The sequence below is a fragment of the Maniola jurtina genome, chromosome 1 (assembly GCF_905333055.1).
Source record: "Maniola jurtina chromosome 1, ilManJurt1.1, whole genome shotgun sequence".
Taxonomy (NCBI): Eukaryota; Metazoa; Arthropoda; class Insecta; order Lepidoptera; family Nymphalidae; genus Maniola; species Maniola jurtina.
The window spans coordinates 15,212,209-15,236,658 of record NC_060029.1 but is presented as its reverse complement, the minus strand read 5'-3'; the positions used below and the strand labels follow the sequence as shown (position 1 = coordinate 15,236,658).

Below are 24,450 nucleotides of genomic sequence, written 5' to 3'. Positions count from 1 at the left end.
ACTTTTTTAACCGATTTTCAAAAAGGGAGTTGTGTTTTTTTACCTATGTACACCGAAATCTTCGAGATTTCGGAACCGATTTGCGTAATTTTTTTTAATCGATAGAGAATATAGAATTACATTCCTAAATCCTGGTGGATCCCTCGGGATTTTTGCAGGATCATCCGTTTAAATGTTTTTACGTGATACAGAAACACGTTGCATCCCGGGATCGGGCTATTACGGATAGGCTACTTTTGTCCTGGGAAATCAAAAGTTCCCACGGGATTTCAGACCCTAAATCCACGCGGGCGAAGCTGCGGGCATCAGCTAGTAATATTAAGTATAGTAATAGGATTAAGTATAAACTAGCTGACGCTGGCGACTTCGTCCGCGTGACTTTAAGTTACACAGAAACTTTCGCATCTATACTTACTAATAAATAAAATTGGAGTGTGTGTCTGTAATTTCGAAATAACTACCGCATATTAAGCTCATATGGTTATTTGAACGATACTATAACTGAATCACACGTTTTTAAAATTTTTGTCTGTCTGTCTGTCTGTTTGAAAAGGCTAATCTTGGGAACGGCTGAACTGATTTTGACGAGATTTTCACAGACAAGTAGAGAATTGACCAGGGAGTAACATAGGCTACTTTTTTAACCGACGTTCAAAAAGAGGGTTGTGTTTTTCTACCTATGTACACCGAATTCTCCGAGATTTCTGAACCGATTTGCGTCATTTCTTTTTTAATCGATAGAGGAACTTTGCGACATTGTTTCATAAAAAATTTGGAGTCCAACTTCTCAATCCTGATGCTGCAGGGGATCTGACCAATCCACGCGGGCGAAGCTGCGGGCATCAGCTAGTTTTTAATATTAGTGTGACTAAAGTACGGATTTCAATTGAAACCAGTAACGAAATTTCCTCAGTATGGTCACAGCTGGTATTTTTAATGCACGATAAGGAATAACCTCTTGAACCCTGATAACATGGGCGCTGATAATCTGATAACCATACCCACTGTGATGTGGAAATATTGATACGAGTTACATGAAATATTAATACTAGGTATTGTGAGTTTGAATAATGAAATATTGAACGCAAAACGATAAGATCTTGGGCATTTTTAGGGTTCCGTATACCTCAAAAGGAAAAACCGGCCAAATGCGAGTAAAACTCGCGCACCGAGGGTTCCGTACTCGGGTATTTTCCGTAAAGCAAACACTCTTAAAAATTCAAACGAGATAATATAAATAATGAAATATCCTTTATTCAGCCAAAAGTTTACAGATCCATACTAATAATCATAAATGCGAAAATGTGTCCGTCTGGTACCTTTTCACGGTCAACAGTTTAACCGATTCTGACGGATATAGAGTTAGCTTATATCTCGGGGACGGACATAGGCAACTTTTTATTCCGGAAAATCAAACAGTTCCCACGGAATCTGTAAAACCTAACTTAAATCCACGCGGACGAAGTCGCGGGAATCCTCTACTTAAAACCGGCCATGTGCGAGTCAGACTCGCGCACTGAGGGTTCCGTACTCGGGTATTTTTCCAACATTTTGCTCGATAAATAAAAAACTATTAAATGCATAAAAATATATAAAAATCTGTTTGAGAATGTACCGTAAAGCCCTTTCATATGATACCCCTCTTCGTATAGCTATTTTACTTTGAAAATCGACGTGTAGTCCCGTTGGCCCCATTATCCGTGTCCCCATTAATGGGGCCAACGGGATTGGAATAAAATTATTAAAAATCAGTCCCGTTGTCCCCATGAAACATATTTTAATTATTTTTTAATGATGTAACCACAAATTCACGGTTTTCAGATTTTTTCCTTTACTTGTGCTATAAGATCTACCAAACTGCCTTTCATGTTTCTAGGTCAACGGGAAGTATTCTATAAGTTTTCTTGACAGACACGACAGACGGACAGACAGACAACAAAGTGATCCTATAAGGGTTCCGTTTTTCCTTTTCAGGTTCGGAACCCTCTAAATAGTAGAGCCAATCGGATCGCAACACACGAAGCGGCAAGCGTGTCCTATCAGCGACTTAGACAAAGAACTCAGTTAGGTTGCAAGCTTATCGGGAATTATCGCTAATGTAACGTTACATAGTATTTGTTTGTGTAACTAATGAGACACATAAGTCGGTATTGGTAACGATAAAAGATAAAGCGAAGCGCATACCTACCTATCTCTTACATCATTACCATCATCAACTGTGGCAGTATATTGTCAATGGGTCTAACACACACAACTGCTGCAGCCCAAGTTCCACGAAGGAATGAAAGGACTCCATCATCATCATCATCAAGTGAAGCGATTTGCCCAGTCAGGTGTTCCCTCGTATTCAGTTCTCAAAACTAAAACTAAACTAAATTAAAATCGTTTCATTAGTTTAGAAGCTACGATGCCACAGACAGATACACAGATACACACGTCAAACTTATAACACCCCTCTTTTTGGGTCGGGGGTTAAAAAACAGCAGCTGATATGCCAACTTTCATTAGATCATTGATCTTATTCCAAATCTTTATACGATCAAAGGTCACACAAGAGCCCAATTAAGCGACCAAGTAATTGGAGTAGTACGTTGACAGATGTACTCTTATCGCATGCGATAACTTAGCGGATGCTGTGCGATATGGCGTCCAGTGATAACGAGATATCTCTCATTAGTTTATTTTTTTATTCGTAGAAGTAGAGGGAGAGAGATGCTAATTGCAATTGGGGGGAAAGAGACGGGGTTAGCGTGATGGGCGCATGGTGTTATCGGGTGAGCGATTGTCGATAAAACTGTGCACAGTTTGTTTAATTTCTGTTTGTTTGATTAGTTGTTTTTGTTCACAGTTCTTTGTATCCAAGTCTCTTCATGACCTTCGACCCTTTAAATTTTTTGTCTGCTTGGTACTATTCTATAAGCAGAATGTCGAGTCTTCGTAACGTTGGTACCTATAGACCTCCACTCTGTTCAGTCCTAAGTTTTTCTCATAGCGGTTGAAAGTCGCGAGGAAAGTGGCTTGACCTGTAAAACTTGCGTCAATCATTATTACAATCGCAATTGTTGTGATGCTGAATTTAAAGAACCTATTCTCGTTGCAAAAATTGGCCGCCATTTTTAAATTTTTATAAGTATTTAAACAGCAGTTATAAAAATTATACAATCAGTGAAAACTTCAACTTTCTACATATTCATGAGATACAGCCCACTGACAGACAGACGGACGGATGGAAGCGGAGGCTTAGTAATAGCACGTTATAGGGTACCGTTGGCACTCTACGGATACGGAGCCTTAAAAAGGATAGTTCCTAATACACAACCTTCCACAGTTATTTTATCACGTTCTCACCACTTTCAAACATTACATCAAACATGTCATTAAGTATTTGTAATGACTCGGTGCGATCTCTATCAGTTTATTGCTTGCTACCGGTGCCCTGATAACAATTTACATGATTGATAAGGTATTATCGTTATCATTTGATTCCTACCACAATATTATAGAGCTGAGAACATTCTATGGAAACCCATGGAAAACATACAAATTTACTTGGAACCATGAGTGTAGCTAGGGGTCGGGAGGCTCTAAACCTCCGCTGTCGGTCTGCCTGTCTGTCTGTCTCTCAGCGGGTTGTATCTCATTAAACGTAGGTAGAGAATCGAAATTTTCACAGAGTTAATGTGTGTGTATTTATTTCTATTGCCGCTGTAACTGATTTGTATGAAATTTGGTACCGAGGTAGCTTACGCCCCTGTAATTGACTTTAGGCTATTTTTTATCCCGGAAAATCAAACAGTTCCCACGGGATCTTTAAAAACCTAAATCCACGCGGACGAAGTCGCGGGCATCCTACTTTTAAATTGTTTTTTATTTTTTACTAATTAAAATGGTTAATAGTGTAGGCACCTACTGTCGAATAAAGTGCTAAAAGATAAACAAAAGACTAAATAAGTATAATAATCTTGAAATCACATCGATCACTGATAAATTGATAGAAAATAGCGATAATAGTAACATACTAACCTCAATCTAGATTCTAGAACCAAATCATCCATACTAATATTATAAATGCGAACGTTTGTCAGTACCATCAGTACAGTATTTAATTAAATTACTATAGTAAAAATGCAAAAATTAAATTACTATAACATGAAAATGAACATAAAATCTCAAAGTAAGACTTAGGCATAAGGGAGTAAGAGTAAGATCATTGGTCTTAAATCGTCCTTTTTTTATTTATTTTTTCTCAAAAGTTATACTAATTAATGTTTGCATTGAAATTGTTTTAGTTTTTTTTTACTCATAGAATAAAGTTTCTTAATACAAAAAGACTTTATGCATACTTAATATTATAAATGCGAAAGTGTGTCTGTCTGTCTGTCTGCTACCTTTTCACGGCCCAACAGTTTAATCGATTCTGATAAACGACGAAAGGTACAGAGTTAGCTTATATCCCGGGGACGGACATAGGCTACTTTTTATCCCGGAAAACCAAACAGTTCCCAGGACTTTGTCTGTGTTGGTGTTAGCTGGCGGGCGTGCTCTGCCTTTTTGGAGTGTTTTTTTTTTTTGTTAAAACTGACTGGAAAGCGCTCTAAGGGGGTGCCGTGCGTATGTCGGCGAGCGCCGGCACAGACGGGGTCCATACTTGTATAGTTTAACTAATTTGTTACAAATAAGTACAAACTTGACATTGGCTAATCTTTGTAAAGCCAGACGAGAGAGAGAAAAAAAAACAGTTCCCACGGGATCTTCAAAAAGCTAAATTCACGCGGACGAAGTCGCAGGCATCCTCTAGTTATTAATAAATTTGAAATCATATGCCTTTGTTCGTAGGGGGTACGAATTAGGCAAGTTTCCCCTATACCTATAGAAGATCTTGGCGCAGGGTATCGCCTTTCTAGTTTTTTTTAGACTGCATTTTCCACCTACCTTTACTTAGTTAAGATCTCAATCATGGCATAATCTATCTTTGAATAAAAAACTCAGTAAGTACATCTTTTGGATATGCAATAAATTCAGGACCTATATTATCTGATTAAATCAAGCCGTCTATCACACCGAAACAAATAAATTATACATATCGCACTCGAGATCGGGACGATATTCTAATTGGCATCGCAATATAATTTTGTTACAGGGTCCTTATTTAATTAACGCGAAAAATTTACCCTCAATTTTTAATTGGTTAGATCTTTTCGGGCTTTCGCCTCGTTTAAAAAAAAAAAAAACATTTTTTTGTATCTTAAGCAATTATGTTAAAAAATATGTTTGAAGGTGTCGATATTGAGTAGATACCTAAGTACTTTTGCTACATAAATAGCTTAAATTACATTTTCAAAAATGCAGCCTATTTTCTAAGCTACTTTTTGAAAACCATGTATAGAATAGCTATTCCGTTAAGTATAGAATAATTATTCCTAAAACATCTTTTTCTATAAGCCGGTAAACTAGGGACGTCGATCAATTTATAACGTCACCTCACCTCAATTTGAAGTGTAGTAGATACATAGAAAAATCATTGGTGCTACTTATTTTGTCGGTATGTATACGTTAGTTTCTAATCCAACTATTCTAGAATTACATTGAATTATTTAAAACTTAAGTGCTGTGGATGACTTTTTTTACCTTATATTATTATGAATTATTTTCTAAACAGAAAATCATTCAATAGGAGCATACCAAACCTGGGCTAAAATAATGAGCAGGCTTTGTAAAATACCTACCATTAAAATGATAAGCCTAGAAGGGAGCTATATTTTTACGTTATCAAAAATTCTGATCTAATAAAATTTTAATCCAAAAATAAGATATTCGATGTTATCAGCAGCAGCATAATAATCATTCACGGACGTCACCCAAATCCCTGAATCAGGAATTTTGGAATCGATAGCCATCGATATTAAATATTTTGTAGAGACGACGTTATGATAACACGTTACCACAATCGCTTTTTTTTTTTGATTGACCACCCATACATAGATTACTTCTAAAGAGTCAAATTCTTTATAGGTTCTTATAACAAGCAATAACTAGGTAATTTACTTCGCAAGAAACATAATTATAAACTTTTTCATTTTGGGCTTGCCAGTCAGTGTAATTGCTTGAGACTTCGAAAAAGATGCTGGTTCTCAATTCAACACGTATTTTTCCGAATTTTCTTTTAATGGATACTTTTCAAGCAAATCTGTATATCTTGGGTCTACGCAGGCACTTATATCAATGTCGTGAACCAAAACGTAATATCTCCCCAACTGATAAAGTTTCCTTATCTTAATAGATATCGAAAAACATCGATCACACGGACTATCACAAAATCCCTTCTGGCGCAGTTTTAGGAGTGGATATTGATCAAATTACAATCGTGTTTGGTGTATTTTCTGAGATTACAGAGCGTACAGACACAGAAAGTGTTTTATAATCCTCACCATCAGCCTATTTATCCTTACCATCATCCTCTACCCATCATTAATTATCCTTAAATGTTATCAACTTATTCGATTAACACAACCTAGAAATGAAAAAAAAAAATTATTTTTTCCTTAAAAATATGTCTGTATTTCCTCTTGTGTGCAATAAAAATTATCAAATAAATTAAATAAATAAAACAATTATTTTAAGCAAAATCTTTGCAGTTCTGTATGTGTTTTTGTTTAATTAACTTTAACGTAACGTGAGCTCATTGGATGGATTTTTTCCTTATTATGATTACAACAAAAAAGTAATGACTAGAAAAACATGTCGTTTAATGTTATATTTTTGTTTCGGCTGTACCCTGTACCTGTACTTGATTTCAATTTTAAATCCGCGTATCAGCGCGAGCTTATCTCCTGATCGTTATCACTAGAATATCCGAGCGATTTAATCCACTTGATAACCATATCAGTTCGCTAAACTCTTATCTAGATGGGATACATACTAATCTATCTTTACATAATTGAATACTATGACAATATTTATGCAAGCGAATTTATTCCTTATTTCAATAGCAGAAAGGATGACAGTGGCATATTTATTTTCATGTTTATTTCGCTTTTGGAATGCCGTTTTGTACTTAGGTAAGGCCTTGGTCGCGTTAAATATTTAATTATTCAACGATTTAACAACGATTAAAATGTAGGATTAAAACAATAAGTATTATTTATTGACGTGCTATTTTTGCTTTTCGTTTTTACCTAATTGTTATTAGTTGCTTTTTTATAAATAAAAATAAATAGCTTCTACGTTTTATACACATACTCTTATATAACTTACTTTCTTTCTATTACACTTTATTTATCTTTAATTCGCAAGACCTTGGCGAGTGGAAGTCCCTACAAGAGACGAGGAACGTCTATCGGTTGATAATTATAATGATGATGATGATTATGATGACACTATAGGTGATAGCTTAGTGGTTAAGACGACGGCCTGCTAGTCGGGGAATCCGGAGTTCATTCTTGGGTATGCACCGGCTTTTCGGAGTTATGTGCGGTTAAGAAATTGAATATCACTTGCTTTAACCTTGAAGGAAAACATCGTGAGGAACCTGCATGCCTGAGACTTTTCCACAGTGTTCTCAAAGGCATGTGAAGTCTGCTAATCCGAACTTAGTCAACGTAGTAGACTATGGCCAAACTTTTCTTATTTTGATAGGAGACCTGTCCTCAGTAGTGAGCCGGTGATTGGTTGATCATGATGATAATAATAACGACGATAATTTTTTTTAAACTGAAGCATTGTGGAAAAGTATTTTTGTGTGTAACAACCGAAAACTCATATTGTTTAGATTGTTGATTGTTACATACTAAGATTCTTATTACAATCGACTTATATAAGATTAAGGAACTCTAAAACCGAAAAATCAACTTAGATAAAGTACATAAATCTGTTACCACACATTTTAACCAAAAGAAGTAAACTGAGTTTCTTGCTGGATCTTCTCGGTGGGAACGGCATTCCGAACCAGTGACGTATTTTGACGATTCAAAAGCACTTGTAAAAAGTTTATTTGAATAAAAATCTATTCTATTCTAATTACCGAAATAACTATTTTTTTTTAAGTTATGTGATAAACAATAAAATACATAATTATTTGTCTAAAAATGTATTTAATCATTTATTGCATAGGTTGGCTATTAGCAATAGGTATATAACCGTTAACCTCCATGTTATAATTAGTTATAATTATAATTAGTATATATAACACTTGTGACTAAATCATGAGTAATTAATTAATCAACACATCTAGTGACTAACAACAATTTAATATGGAATAAGGATAAATAAATTGAGGTTATTTTATTTTCCATAAAATAATATTATTGAATTCAGATACTGAGGTACTAGGAATTTAGCTGTCTTTATCTATATAGGTAAGCCGCAAAAAGTTACTAATAATAATAAGTAATCTTACCTTACTTTACCGTTAGCTTTTGACTGAAGCCTAAACAGATTTTGCTTTATTTTGTTTAGCAAAGTATCAATGATTCGGGCCTTTTCGTTGGCACAACATATAGTAGTACCACAACACTATGTTTAAGTTAAGTTAGTTTTTAAGTTTTATATTTTATATTTTAAGTTTTAATTATTTTTTAAGTTTTATATTTTAAGCGTCTTTTGTATTACCTGTATGATGATCCAATGAATAAATTTCATTCTATTCTATTCTATTCTATTATTCATTTCATAATAAATACTGTTAAAACACTTTTTTTTTTTAATTTTTGAATAGGTATCCCACGATCTTTCATATACTTACCACAGATTTACGGTGTGATAGGTGGACCGAATTAAACAAAAATATCTTGTCAATCTCTGCACTAGATAAAGCACCAAACATCATTTTTAAGGGCTTATCCATTTTTGAAAAAAAAAATAGCATGAAGGAAAATGGGTTTATTTTAGCGTTTATACTTTTAACTAGAGAATGCCCGCGACTTCGTCCGCGTGGATTTAGGTTTTTAAAGATCCCGTGGGAACGTTTGATTTTCCGGGATAAAATGCCTATGTCAATTACAGGGATGCAAGCTACCTCGGTACCAAATTTCAAACAAATCGGTTAAGCGGATGGGTTTTAGCAATCCCGTGGGAACTCTTTGATTTTCCGGGATAAAAAGTAGCCTATGTCCGTCCCCGGGATATAAGCTAACCCTGTACCAAATTTCGTCCGAATCGGTTAAACAGTTGGGCCGTGAGAAGGTAGCAGACAGACAGACAGACACACTTTCCCATTTATAATATTAGTATGGAAGTATGGATTATCGTGAGTGAATTGACTATAAAAATATAAATGTCTGTCTGTCAGCTGAACTCACGTGTTAGTAAACTGCTCGATTAGTTTCAAACCCACCCGGGGTCCTTTTTCGATGAGCCTGTGCTCGCGACGCGGCGGCAAGGAGACTGCAAGCCACGCGGGCTGCGACATGCAAGGCGCTGTGAGGAGGTATACTATTCGACTAACACATAAGTTCAACCAACAGATAAACCGCAATATATAACCGATAACTTGATACAACCGCAAATGCACGGGTTTCGGATTTACTCCTTTACTTGTCCTATAAGACCTACCTACCTGTCGAATTTCATGATTCTAGGTCAACGGGAAGTACCTACCCTATAGATTTTCTTGACAGACACGACGTATGGACGGACAGACAGACGGACAACAAAGTGATCCTATAAGGGTTCCGTTTTTCCTTTTGTGGTACGGAACTCTAAAAAACTTAACCGGTAAATAGTTGAAGTAAACAAACAAATCCATTTGACTCTCCATAACCCTAACCAACTGCTTCTTTTTGAATCTTTAATCCCACGTATCTCAAAACGCTTAACACCGAGGGTCATTGCGACCATATTGTTGCGTTGGGGTGTTAACCCTCTTTCTGCAGCAAGTTCCCACGGGGTCGCGCGTGCCACTTTTGACTGCGTTTAAATACCATTTTGGGGTGTCAAGTCGGTATTATAAGATTGTTGTTTGGCATGGAAAAGCCATTGCCATTTACGAGTAGGGTGTCAAGACGATTGATATTGTATTTAGGAATTAAATTGCCGCAATATTTTTTTGATCCATGTAAAAAATTAAAAAATAGAAAAACTGCGTGCCATTTTTTGCCTGCGCTTAAAATTTAAATACCATTTAAGGTGTCAAGCCGATAGTTTGGAATGGAGTAGATATTCATCTCTTGATTTTTTTAAATTATTCAAATTATTATTCTTTTTACTTTTATCCTGAGAAATCAAACAGTTCGGGTTTTTTATAAACCGAAATCCAATTGGACGAAGTTGCAAGCATCATCTATTAACTATATGGACTAAGAGCCAGCGCGTACCAGACCTTCGTTATTTTATTATAGGCTGAAAGTATCTCTGAGCAGAGAAACTTTCGGCTTATAAAATCACCAAGGTCTGCACGCGCTGGCTCTCTAATACAATAACAATTCTTCCACATTTCTATAGCATTTAGAAATTGCCTGATTACACCTCCATTTCGTAACATGTACTGATAAGACGGGTTTTGCAATAATTTGGAGAACACTCAGTAATACTGTGTAACTGATAAGCTATCATGATGTTACAAGCAATGAGTGTACGTACATACAATTTTAATTACAATATAATATAAAACTGTATAAGTAAATATCCTAACATTATTATGAATGTGAAAGTTTGGATGTTTGCATGTATGATTTGGCTGGAATGGAGAAAGCTTATACCCTGAACTACAGGGGCTACTGTCGTCACAGGCTACTTTTTTTCTCGGAAAATCAAAGAGTTCCCAATTTTTAGGATTTTAAGAGGATTTTTATAAAATCTATAACCACGCGGTCGAAGTTGCGGGCATAATCTAGAACAATTTAAAAAAGGAATTATTCGTTACCTATGGATAATAATTATATTAGTCAATCAATCAATCAGCCTATTTGCGTCGACTGCAGCTATACATATACCCTTAGGCCTTCTCAAGAGCGCGCCACCACACACGATCCTCCGCCTTCCTCATCCACCCACTTCCCAATATCGTCAAGATCGTCAGTACAGCAGGTTAAAGGTCGTCCCACACTGCGCTTGCTGGTACGCGGTCTCCACTACAGAACACGTCTGCCCCAGCTACCATCGGTTCTGCGGCAGACGTGGCCTGCCCACTACCATTTCAGCTGGAACGGCTTTGAATGTAGACAAGGCCAACTGTCAATGTCCACGTTTCAGCGCCATACGCCATCACAGGTACGACACATATAATGTTAGTATGGATAGTTAAATTTTTTTTTTTTTCTCTCTCGTCTGGCTTTTACAATGATTAGCCAATGTCAAGTTTGTAGTTATTTGTAACAAGTTAGTTAAACTATACAAGTATGGACCCCGTCTGTGCCGGCGCTCACCGACATACGCACGGCACCCCCTTAGAGCGCTTTCCAGTCAGTTTTAACAAAAAAAAAACACTCCAAAAAGTCACAACACGCGCGCCAGCAAACGCCACCACAGACGAAGTCCTTAAATTTTATTATTGGTACTTTTTCAGAACCGTTTATCATAATGACAAACGAGTACAATTTTCTAGATAGCATAGCAACTAACGCCTCTAAAGAGTTGCAAATCAGATCGGATCCCCGTATATCGGAACGTCTTGCATAAACCGGGACAGCCGGCGACACCACTCAAGACACGGTAAACATATTCGATAGTAACGCAGATTAGCAATCATACAGTTCTGAAACAAACGTATTTTTGCGTTGCAGTCACAGGGCGTTATGGAAAGGGGTGCCACAGTTTTTTATTAAGTCCGCAAAATGATAGCAATTGTTAGGGATATTTCGTTTATTAAATAATTAAAAGAAATATTTAAAAGAATACCCGGCTGAGTTTGTTGTGGGCTCTTCTCAGACTTGGGCGCGTTTGGAACCCTCGTAGCTTTAGTTTTAAGTTAATTATCACCACTATATCGTACAAATTTAACAATTTCGACCATCAAAAAGAGTACAATAAATGATTTTGACTTTGACTTTGATTATTGTTAGAACATTTATTGTTAGAGATACTAAAAAAATACATTGTATATCTGTTGTATTGGGTCCATTTTATGTAAAGATGGCATGTGTTAAGGGTAAATAACTACAGTACACATAACATTACTCAAGACTAGGTCCTGACAAAATAGCTTGCATAATTGCGCCTGTTGTAAGTACCGCGTTAAAATGGACTTTAGCACACTTTCAACATTTTATGACAAGAACTATTCGTTATGATTTTCATTCATTTGCAACTTGTGAAATAATATTCGAAATGCATTTCCAATTAAGATTAAGATTTTAATGCCAAAATGAAACAGGTCCTTATGCTTCCACGGATTGCACTTGTGGGGTATTATTAGGAGAGTTCTGAAATGTTTAATAACTGACATGGTTGGACTCTGGCTATTTTCGAACTGTACGGTTGCTAAACTTTAATATCGGCTCGGCGAGATCAAAGGTTTATTGTGCGCGGGCGCAGGAGGTAGTCAAGCAAAACGCTGTTGACGGGTGTTCTATTGTGCGTAAAGTTATGCTTTCCATGAAGATTGTGTTTCCTGCTCATTTTGTTTCTGTATTTCCTTAAACATATTTCCTTAAACAGGATTAATTATTGGATGGGATGGCCCTTTGTGGGTTGCTTTATGATCTGTTGATCGGCGATATTTATCGGTTTTGCATTGAAAGAAACCCTCTCGAACTTCTTATTGAGAAGATCTGAGTAGAGAAATATTTACCACGCATTGTATTAATATAAATTACTAGCGACCCTCCTCTGCTTCGCAGGGGTAGCTTACCTATTACAATTTTTGTACGGATCTCTATTTTTTTGAAAATAAACTATAGCTTATGTCACTCAGGAATAATGTAGCTTTGTAGTGGTGAAAGAATATTCAAAATCAGTAGTTCCAGAGATTACTTCCCACAAACAAATTTACAAACTTTACCACTTTTTAACATTATTAAAGATGTAATGTATACTAGCTTTTGCCCAGCAATCAGCATGTATTGCAATGCGATCCGCGCCTCACCTATTGTGCGTTGATGACACTATGACAGAAACTCTCACGCAAGTGCCAACAACAACTTCACAACGTTTCAACTCGACGGATGAACGATACGTGAAGTGTGAACGCATACGTAACGAACAGACAGACAAACATTAAGTTTTATAATATAAAAAACGATAGTACAATATACCCTGATGAGTTGGACGCTTTTGAAACTTACCAAATCATCACCATTTTAGGGTAAATTGGTTTATTCTTAGAAAAGTGTTTAGAATAACAACTACATAATTACAAATAACACCTTACTTCAATATTTAATTGATTTATTTTAAAATTAAAAAATAATTATGAAATAATATTTTCATTCTTAAATAGGATCGATTTTCATTTCTATGATTATGTTAAAACAGTTTAAATCTGCCCTGTTTTCCTAAATTTCTGTAAAGAAAAATCGTTCATTTAACACAACACACTGTATAAAAATGTAGAGTCAAGAATCTATAATAAGTGGCAATCGTAAAATCCATAACAAATTAGCGCGTGAAACAGATTGATGAGTCAATAAATCGGTTGTCTGTGCGCGTGTGGGAACCCTTATCTTGCATTACTCAAGTCAAGTGCTGCACTTGCCACTATCTGTGCGAGCGACAAACCAAATCTGTTACACCAGGCCACTAACACGGGCTGTTATCTGTCGCGTCTTTGAGATTTGAATGTCGTGGTAATGGCGACTCTAGGGTCTAGACCTTTTGAAAGGACATTTTCGTTTTGTATCCTACAAAACAAATACAAAAATATTTATTTCGGTAAAAAACAAGTTTACATATAACATAGAAATTGGGACCGTCCCAGTAAGTGACTAGTGTTAAACTAGTACTTGTGGCGGGCGGCCCCGCTCTTCCATAACATATTCTATTATAATTGAAATAAATAAGTAGTTTCTAAAAGTAATTTAAGCAAAAATCCTAGTATAAATCCAAAAAAAGTATCCTAGATTTATCTAACACTATTGCCCGCCATGCTTGCAATGCGAGTCCCGCTCAACCTATACGGTGATGGCATCTTCTAGACCTTCACAGAAATGTTTTCTGTTTTTTTTTTGAGGCAAAATCGTAGATCATCATCATTCACAATTTATTCAACTTTGTTCAGACTTGTCTACAAATTGGTACTTTTTTTTTGTCTGATTACATACACAGCAAGACACCTTCCTACCTTCCGCACTACCTTCCTACCTTCTGCACTAGGAAATACCTACCTGTATTACAGAAGGTTAAGGCATACAAAGTTTAAAGTTTTCTTTTATTCTAATCTATTGATTCTATTTGATTCTAATCTAGTGATTTCAGCAGATTTTTCTACACAACTTCTACATTTCTTTCTTTCTTTCTTTTCTACATTTTTTCTTAATGTTTATCAGACAATTTCACGATCCCGATCAATAAAATCCGCGTAAACTATAAAATTCGAAATTTTAATTACTGGTTATTTTTTTGTTTTAACCTTAAAATCGTTTCGCAAAATTTTAAGTGTGTAAAAGGTGGGTACGTACAATTTAAAAGTTAGTATTTGTTCTTTGGGGTCAGTATTTAATATTTAACTGTTTTTTCCGAAGCATGGATTACATCCCCGGGATATAAGCTAACCCTGTACCAAATTTCGCCAGAATCGGTTAAACTGTTGAGCCGTGAAAAGATAGCAGACAGACACACTTTCGCATTTATAATATTAGTATGGATATTAGTTTGCGAATCCAATACAATTAAATTCCCATATGTAACAATACAGAGTATGTTCAATGTTCATGTTAAAGTACATAATATTATAGACATACCTACATATCTACCAGTACCTAGATATGTTTATGTAGATAACAGTAGATATTTTTATTTAGAGGTAGAGACAGTGACAGTCTGATAAACAAACAGTGACCAATTATATTATAATTGTCTCTGTGATATCTTATTTGTCCGCTTATCGTCTATTTATAACAACGACTTGATATTTTCTGCTCCCACTTAATCTCATCATAGGTACCTAGGTGGGTATCATCTATGAAATATTACATCAAATGGCGTAAGTTCACACTTAGGTAGGTTATCATCCAGGATGTAGATATTGCGATTAACAGATTAAAGATTTTATTTACTAAGTTTTAGCTTTTGCCCACGACTTCATCAACGTGCGTGGACTACACAAACTAACCCATATTTTACCCCCTTAGGGGTTGAATTTCAAAAAATCCTTTCTTAGCTGATTCTACGTCTGCGTAATAGGTATCTTTTCCTTTTATATATTTATCCTTTTATATATTTAGACTGGTTTTTGCCCGCGACTTCTTTCGCTTGATAAAATTTTTAGCACATATTAAGTACCATTCGGAGATAATGTAGCTATCTATCGGAAGAATTTTCAGAACCTCTTATACCTAATGCATGAAAACAATGAGCCTCTTAGATTTATGCATAAAAGAATTAAGAGAAGTCTCCCTAGCACTCTCCCTCTTTTCATACAAAGATTTGTATGTAAATCCTTGAGCCCTTACTTTGAAACTAAATATTTTGAAGGAAAACTTGCGTTTGTTTGGAGGGTCGTCTCTTTTTCGTCTTTGTTGCACAATAAATATTACCCATTACTTAATGAGCGATAGAGTATAGACGTTGGGGTCCAAAAATGCTGGAATGACGACCTCGCACCAGAAAGCGCAGCGTTGGAACACTCCCCACTAGGTGAAAAGACAACATCAGGCGAGTCGCAGGGAGCCTTAAGGTGCCCACGCACTCGAACTGAACTGCAGCTGAACTGCGCGTCGCGGCAGCGCCCCGCACGATATTCTCTCCAGCCGTACGCGCGTACGTCACTGCCGCGCGTCGCGGCTGGAGAGAATATCGTGCGGGGCGCTGCCGCCACGCGTAGTTCAGTTGCAGTTCAGTTCTAGTGAGTGGGCACCTTTATTCAGGCAGCGCAAGACCGTGGCGTGTGACAGTCCCTACTAGAGACCAGTGGACGTATATCGGTTGATGATGATGATGATGATGATGACTTAATGAGCGGATCAAAGATCGATAGATAGCCGTTGCTGGAGGATTCCACGATATATAACTCAGTATATCACCCGGTGATAAACAAACAATCAGAGAAAACATTAATTCGTGATAACAGTGTATTGAACCCGTACCGCATACAATTAAAAAACTGGTCAAGCGCAACTCATAACACGTATAAGGTGGGGTTCCGTGTTCATGCTAGCGATAAAACTGATTATAAATGCGAAAGTGTATCATTCTGTTTGTTAGTTTACTGGTTTGTTGGTTAGTCTTTTCGTCACCACGGATCGACGTGATTTTTGCATGAGTATAGTTATACATCTAGAGAGTAACATGGGCCTTTATCCCGGAAAATCAAAGAGTTCCCACGGGATGTTAAAAACATAAAGCCAAGCGGACGAAGTCGCAGGCATCCGCTAGTTGTAAACTACAAGCACAGAATACTTAATAGTAACTTCCAGGTGCAGAAGTCTCGCTCCGCAAAGACATTTAAATAAATAGCGACTCTTGTTACGACGCAGTAAAGTGCAATTCAGCTCGCACAGCGCTGCGGCTTAAAATTTAGTAAACGCCTCTCTTTCTATTGCGTAAACTTTTGTCTCTCACTGCATAAGAAGTAGGTAATTGCCGTCGTGATATTTTTGTTCATATACCTAATTTAGCACCGATTTTTCAGTTATCTGACTCAAAATCCCTGTCATGTTTCAAAATCCCTGTCATGTTTCAAATTTTGAAAATACTACTAGAAATAGGTATTAGCTTTATTTAAATAGTATTTTTGAAAATACTACTAGAAATAGGTATTTTTATGGGCTGGTTTTTTAATCGTCCGATAAACTTTTATCAGAGGAATAAATTTGAGGTTTTGAGAGTTTTAACAAGTGTAAATTATTTTATAAATGTAATAAATTTATAAATTATAAATTTATAAGTGTAAATTATAAATTTATAAGTGTAAATTATAAATTTATAACACCCCCGACAAGTGAAGGTTACATTAGGAACTAGAAAAGGGCTGATAACTTTCAAACAGCTGAACCGATTTTCTTGGATTATAGCTAAGAACACTCTCGCCTTTCAAACAAAAAAAAAACTAAATTAAAATCAGTTCATTAGTTTAGGAGCTACGATGCCACAGACAGATACACAGATACACAGATACACGTCAAACTTATAACACCCCTCTTTTTGGGTCGGGGGTTAAAAATTAAACAAAATCCTGATAGATTTCCTGTGCAAAAGCGGTTTAAATACGACAATTTACTTATCAATTAGTTAACCTTGTTTGATATTTGTGTGACCATAGGCAAGAGTTCACTGTTTAACAAGGGAACCCTAAAAATATATGTAAAATATTATAATATTATCACCTTGACATTTCGTGAAAGAGCCAAACGGTTATCAGAGAACTTTCTCTTTTATAAACAGTGACGAATATATTTTAAAAATATTGGAAACACAATACTGTTGTAATATTATGTACCTAACTAACATAATATTTAGTGTGATCAAAAATCTGTTGAACCTTTAAAGTCACTGTAAAGATTGGGAAATCTATTTTCTTATATAAATAAAAGCGAAATACCACTCACTCACTCACGAAATCTCAGGAACTACTTTAGGTATTTAAAAGCCTACAAACTTGAAATTTATAAGCTAGGTAAGTACCTATCTAAGCTACTATTAACTTGAAAGGTAGGTAGAGCGTAGGGCTTTCTAGAAAACAGCTAAAAAAGATTTTACAAAACCCCACCCCTAAGAAGATAAAATTAGGGTTGGAAGATCAAATGAAAGTCGTACTTATGAAAACTGTACGAAGTTTGGCCATAGTGTGTTAATCAAGTTAGTTTAATTAAATAAATTTTGTGCTTGTATATGAGTCTTGTTTCAATTGCCAAATTAATTTTATTATCAGATTTCCAATACAAACAATGACAACGGGACAACTTTTTCTTGGTACTGATCGTTTTAGAACGTATTTATTTTTTATGTTGATAAGAAGAAAATACAATAATTCATTTCAAAATATTATGATATATATCTCAGTAGTTTGAGAGGAAAACTATACATACCTAGGTGTAATAATATAAGGTAGGTAACTTAAAGAAGAAAGGAAAATATAGAATTACTAAAGTTTTTAAGATGACTCCATAATATCCCGAGGGGATTTTTGTTGTTCATTCGAATTCTACAAGTCATAGCGAAACCGAATAGGTATTGTGATTAGTTAGCGCCCGTATTTGACGCACGCGCGCCGTTGAGGAAATTGTGGCCAGGTTCGATGCCCGGTTATCGCTATTCCTGTAAAGTGCTAAATTAAGCAAACATCTAAGTTAGGTAGGTACTTAACTGACTTTGTTATGTTTTTACTATGATAATTATCCGTCCTAAGGGACAATGCCTTTTCATAGAAAAAAAAAACCAGCGTCAATAAAAATAATTTATTTCCATACTTATCCATATCCTATGAGTTCCAATTCCGAACACTTCCAGAACAAGTAAGTAATCCAATCTGAAGTTGCACGGCAATTTAGCGCAGGTCATAGACAGAACATTTTTGTTTCTGTCTATGGCCTAGCCTAAGCCTAAAACCAGCGTCAATAAAAATAATAATTTATTTCCATACTTATCCATATCCTGTGAGTTCCAATTCCGAACACTTATTATCCGAATATTAATATAATTAATAATTAAAAATAATATAATTATAAATTGAATAATTGAAAAGAGCAACCGCCGAGTTTCTTGCTGGTTCTTTCGGTAGGAACGGCATTCCGAACCAGTGGTTATTTGACGATTCAAAAGCACTTGTAAAAGTTTATTTGAATAAAAATCTATTCTATTCTATTCTACTTCCATAATAGAGCTCACAAAATAAGTAATCCAATCTGAAGTTGCACGGCAATTTGCGCAGGTCATAGACAGAACTTATTTGTTAGTGTCTATGGCCTAGCCTAAGCCTACTTTTCAGATGGAGCATTTTTGAGTTTTATTTTAATACTAATGAACATGAAAGCAATCTAAAAGATTGTCCCTTAGGACTTTATTCCACGGAAACGAATCGTTTCTGTCGGGTCATACCTAAGTGCGGTTATGTCCTTTTTGATTTGGAAATGCTGTCGTAAAAGTGTTAAAAGCTTTTATGACAAGTGTAAATTAAAAATTTATAACACCCCCGACAAGTGAAGGTTACAGTAACTAGAAAAGAGCTGATAACTTTCAAACGGCTGAACCGATTTTCTTGGATTATAGCTACCTAGAGCACTCTCGATTAAGCCACCTTTCAAACAAAAAAACTAAATTAAAACCGGTTCATTAGTTTAGGAGCTATGATGCCACAGACAGATACACAGATACACACGTCAAATTTATAACACCCCTCTTTTTGAGTCGGGGGTTAAAAACAGCCACAAATGCCATAGCGGCTGTTTTCCACGGAGTTGTGCAAATCTATAAGTGCTAGATTGAATTACAACTACTTAAATGAAATAACTAAATATTTAACTAGTTACTAGCTGACGCCCGTGACTTCGTCCGCGTGGATTTAGGTTTTTCGAAATCCCGTGGGAACTCTTTGGTTTTCCGGGATAAAAAGTAACCTATGTGCTAATCCAGGGTATAATCTATCTCCATTCCGAATTTCAGCCAAATCCGTCCAGTAGTTTTTGCGTGAAGGAGTAACAAACATACACACACACACACACACACATACAAACTTTCGCCTTTATAATATTAGTGTGATGTGATAAGAGTATTTTAAGCATATTATAAGAATGACGCCCACGCTGATCCAATGAAAAGTGACAGAGTGGCGCTTTTGGCCTGACCTCGAGCATGATCTATGCCTGATTGGCCGGTAAAAGTCTGACACTGCGGCCGTGATGACTGTTTTTAACCCCTGACCCAAAAAGAAGGGTGTTATAAGTTTGACGTGTGTATCTGTGTATTTGTCTGTGGCATCGTAGCTCCTAAACGAATGAACCGATTTTAATTTAGTTTTTTTTGTTTGAAATGTGGCTTGATCGAGAGTGTTCTTAGCTATAATCGAAGAAAATCGGTTCAGCCGTTTGAAAGTTATCAGCTCTTTTCTAGTTTTCTTATATAGTTTGTGTGACGGGGGTTTTTTAAATTTTGATTTTATCTTTTTTTTCTTTTTATTTTTTATCTTTTCTTCTTTTATTTTCCGCAAGTACCTACTATTGTGGCTTATTTTCAAAAGCTAATTTCAAGGTAACAAAGTCAAATTTTTTCAAACTTTTATGAGTTTTGATGATGTATAATTGAGAGTAGATTTCAAATCAGCAAAAAAAAACGCCACTCCGACCGTTGTGGCGTTATTCGTAGGAGACGACGACGTATAGAAGATAGGTATAATTATTAAATTACATTTATGAGTGAAGATAGTAGGTGTCAATCCATGCCTCTTATCATTTAAATAGAGTGCATAGGTAAATGTGTATGTGCATTTCCAGGTACTACAGCTGTTGGTCCTGTCAATTTTCTTTTGTAGAGACCCAAATCAGTGCAAAACTCTACCGTCAATAGAGAAAGATAGAGAGGCAGAGTTTGAAACTTATTTGACTCTATTTCCACAATTTATTAACTTGGAACTAACTTATTATTCCTTTCTCTTGTAGTTTATAAGACCAATCATTCTCATTATAGGTATAATAGGTAAGTTCTAGGTAGGTACCATTGCCTAGAATTCCTGTATAATTTGTCAAAATTTTAAATTGCTTTTCTAAGCAATGAGTTAAACTTAGTTTAAGATGTGCAATAAGTTTTACTAGTCAGCAAGGTTGTTCTCAGCTCTACCTATCTTTAGTGTTACCTAAGGGAAAGCCGGAACTTACGTTTTAAAGGCTTGGGGTTGCTCTGCTTCCTTCGCGACATGTCCTAGCGCCGGGCTCCTTGTCCCCACATGTCACACACAACACTTCACGATAAAATCCTGGCAAACTTCACACTGCAACTGGCACGTCCGACTCGTTCGGCGGTCGGGTCGCGACTGGTTAGAGGCGGGAGGTGCCAATTCGCGAAGGCTGAAGGCTGGCTGGCCCCGCCCACTGTGCAGTGTGCACCCCCCTTGAGCGTAGCCTCTGCGTAGAGGCGTAGCGGCGTAGGCTAGGTTTTAGGAAAATGGTTGAAAGAAAACTCTAATTTTTTTAAAATTGACAATTATGGAATCAGTTTTCAGTCATCGAATGAATTTTAACTGACGACTGATATCTAGTTCTTCTAATGTCTAATGTTATCTTATCAGTACCTAAGTTACCAATCATGAGCTGCTTTAGTCAGTTTAAATTATTGAAAGAAAAAAATTACAATATTTTTAAGATTTAAAAGTTAAGAAAATATTTTTGGTAGGCTACCTAGTACAGTACCTACTTGGGTACCTTTTTTTACTGCCATACCCCTTCCAGGTTAGCTTGCTTCCATCCTAGACTATGCTTCCTCACTTACCACCAGGTGAGATCACAGTAGGTAATTAGGTAAGCGTTAACTTACATCAATCAATAAAAATAGAACCGATCAAGTGCAAGTCGAACTCGTTCGAGTTGAATGAAGAGTTCCGTACCATCGCACAAGAAATAACACTTTTAATTTTTTTTTATTTACATGGCGGCCATTTTGAAATTTTTATTATTTGTTATTACAGCGGCAATACAAAATAAGTAAGTGTGAAAATTTCAACTCTCTACCTATTTATTAGGTACGGTTCATGAGATGCAGCCCGCTGACAGACAGATGTATGGACAGCGGAGGCTATACATGGCATCCTTCGGGTACGAAATCCTACAACCTTTAGATACCTAGGTAATACCTACTTGGTAATATCATTAAAACTAGTAGGTATAGTACGTATGTAGGTAAGTAGCATAGTAGATACAACTTCCCTAGTGTAGCTATGGATGCTACGATAAAGCTACGACATAATATTATTCTCGTAGCTTCTAGTTTTTACCTCAGTTTGAGGTTTTTCATAGTCGAAAGCCGAAGCTGGCCAATAGCGTGTGGCCTAGCCAATCCTCAGAAATGACCGGGAGCCAGAGCTTAGTCGGAAGCCAAAACTTCAGCTTTCTGGCCAGTCTAGAAGTGCTTCTATTCCTAGTCCGAAGCCGAAACTTCAGTTTCCCAATTTGGCATTGGACTCTATGCCTAGTCATTATAGGCAAAATGCGTTTGTGCATCGTTCATTCGATTACGTTGGATTCTTTGTGCAGTTGTTATTGAAACTTGTATGAAGGTTTTTGACGTGATAATGCAATAAAAAGTAGGTACCTATTAATTACCTAATCCTGGTTCGTAGCTAACTGTTTCGTAGCCAGCTACGAAATAAGATTAGGTTCCTACTACTTAAACAATATTAATTAAGTAATTCTGGTTCGTAGCTAACTGTTTCATGATCGGCTACGAAATAAGTAGGTAGATAAGATTATTTTTTATTGGTTTGTAATCACAAACATGAAAAATCCCGTGTCCGTCCGTGGGTCTGTCCGTCCTCTCTACCTACTACTTACCTAAGTAGGTACGGTCCATGAGATAGGTAGGTACTTAGACAGACTGACGGAAAGACACATCTGCCTGTCTGTCTGACGTCCGTTTGTCTGTTAGCGGGCTGTACCTACCGTACTTATCACGGCGTAGGATGGCGTAGGTAGAGAGGCCAGCCGTCATGAAAATTAAAAAAATTGTACTTACATAGTGTTAGGTACGTACTTAGGTAGGTATATCTTGTATGATGGCATTGACGGAACCCTTCGTGAGCGAGTCCAACTCGCACTTGACCGGTTGTTAGTAATTACCTAGGTAAGTAGGTACCTACATCTGTAAAATAAATTTTGTTCCTCCTGTAATTTAGGTAAGTACTTAGGTATATACCTACTTAGTAGGTACCTGCCTATATCTATGCCCGTAGGCAACCTTACCTATAAATCTTAATAATAATAATTATAGTACTATTTTTAATGAGAAAGTTTGGATATTTGGAAGGTTGAATACCTACTCCGTCACGCCAAAATAACGAACCGTTTTGATTGAATGATAAATGGGCACTTTAGTATGGAAACCATACCCACCACGGTGACGAACACAAGCGAATTATTAACTATTTACCAAATAGGTATGGCTCTGATCTGCAATGGCATAGGTACCTACTTAGGTACTTACTTAGGTCGCGTTGTTGTGGATCATGCGAAACACGAAAAAATTGAAATAATTTTTATAAGTACAATGAAAGAAAAAATATTGATGTGCACACTCCTTTCAATGTTTAATAACTTTTACACATCGATTTTGAATCAAATATCTAAGTAAGTAATTAAGTATACTGGTTACAATATTTATTATCTTTGATGTAGGTACCTACTTATCTACTTACTCGTAAGTACAACTGGTTCATGTCAGCCACTTTTGGCAAAGCGGGTCAGATGATGCCCATTTACCTATCTTCAAAGCTTAAATTAAACCCTGATTTAATACATAGACTATTTATGCCGGAAAATTAAAGGGTTCCCATGAGATTTTCAAAAAACTGAATCCACGCAGACCAAGTCACGGGCATCATAATTATACCTAGTTTAGAATATTAATTTTCACAAAAAAGATATCTTAGGTATTTCTACCTATATCGCATTCACTTTCAAAAATACCTAAAGTCCGTTATAAAATTAAACAGCACTAAAACCCGGCTGCTACTGTGAACTGCCAATACTTAGCGATAGAGACTTATTATAGCACTTACCTATTGAAATTCTTTTTCTGTCCCTAGGTGTATTTTAACATTGTACTATATTTATGAACTAAGAATTTTCTCCTCTTTCATTTGACATCCCACTCGATACAATAGCAAAAAAATTCGGAGACCCCCAATTTTTTGGATATATCATATAACATCTTTCGGATCGATTTTATCCATGTATAAAATGTAGCCTATGTCATCCAGACTATAATTGACACCTCTTCCATCAAAATCGGCTTCAGTAGTTTAGGCGCTACGCTGGAAGTTGGAACACAAGTACCGAAATAAGTACAAACCTGCATACAGACATACATAGACTGCTAAAATCATAACCCTTCCTTTGGCTTTGCCGTAGTCGGGTAAAAAAGGTAAATCGTGCCCAGTCGAGTCAGCTAGTGAAAATAGTGTGAACCATTCGAACACTATATTTTACTCCGTGAGGAAATTATGATGAAAATTTTGTACTGTAGTGCCATCTAGGCAAAACTTAAAACAGCACAACGTAAATTTACGAGAACACTGTACAGTGAAAAGCAGCGAGGCAGAAAATTGTACGTGTCAGTCTGAAAACTCTACAACAGATGGCGCTAGTAGACAAGTAAGTTAATTTGGGAAATCCCCTATAGATGGCGTAAGTATGTAGAGTTCCAGAATCGTATTTTCAG

At 36.3% G+C, this 24,450-nt stretch overlaps 1 protein-coding gene across 2 annotated transcripts in view; it reads right to left on the bottom strand.

Moving 5' to 3' along the window:
• Positions 1 to 21,039, bottom strand: part of LOC123866471 (zinc finger protein ush) — a 240,163-nt gene extending 219,124 nt beyond the window's left edge. The window contains exon 1 of one of the 2 annotated variants that reach the window (XM_045908070.1): positions 20,898 to 21,039. In XM_045908070.1, coding sequence (XP_045764026.1) covers positions 20,898 to 20,937 — 40 coding nt within the window. In that variant the 5' untranslated portion in view covers positions 20,938 to 21,039. The remainder of the gene's footprint in view (positions 1 to 20,897) is intronic. The other variant, XM_045908087.1, reaches the window with a different exon arrangement.
• Between the last annotated feature and the right edge of the window lie 3,411 nt (positions 21,040 to 24,450).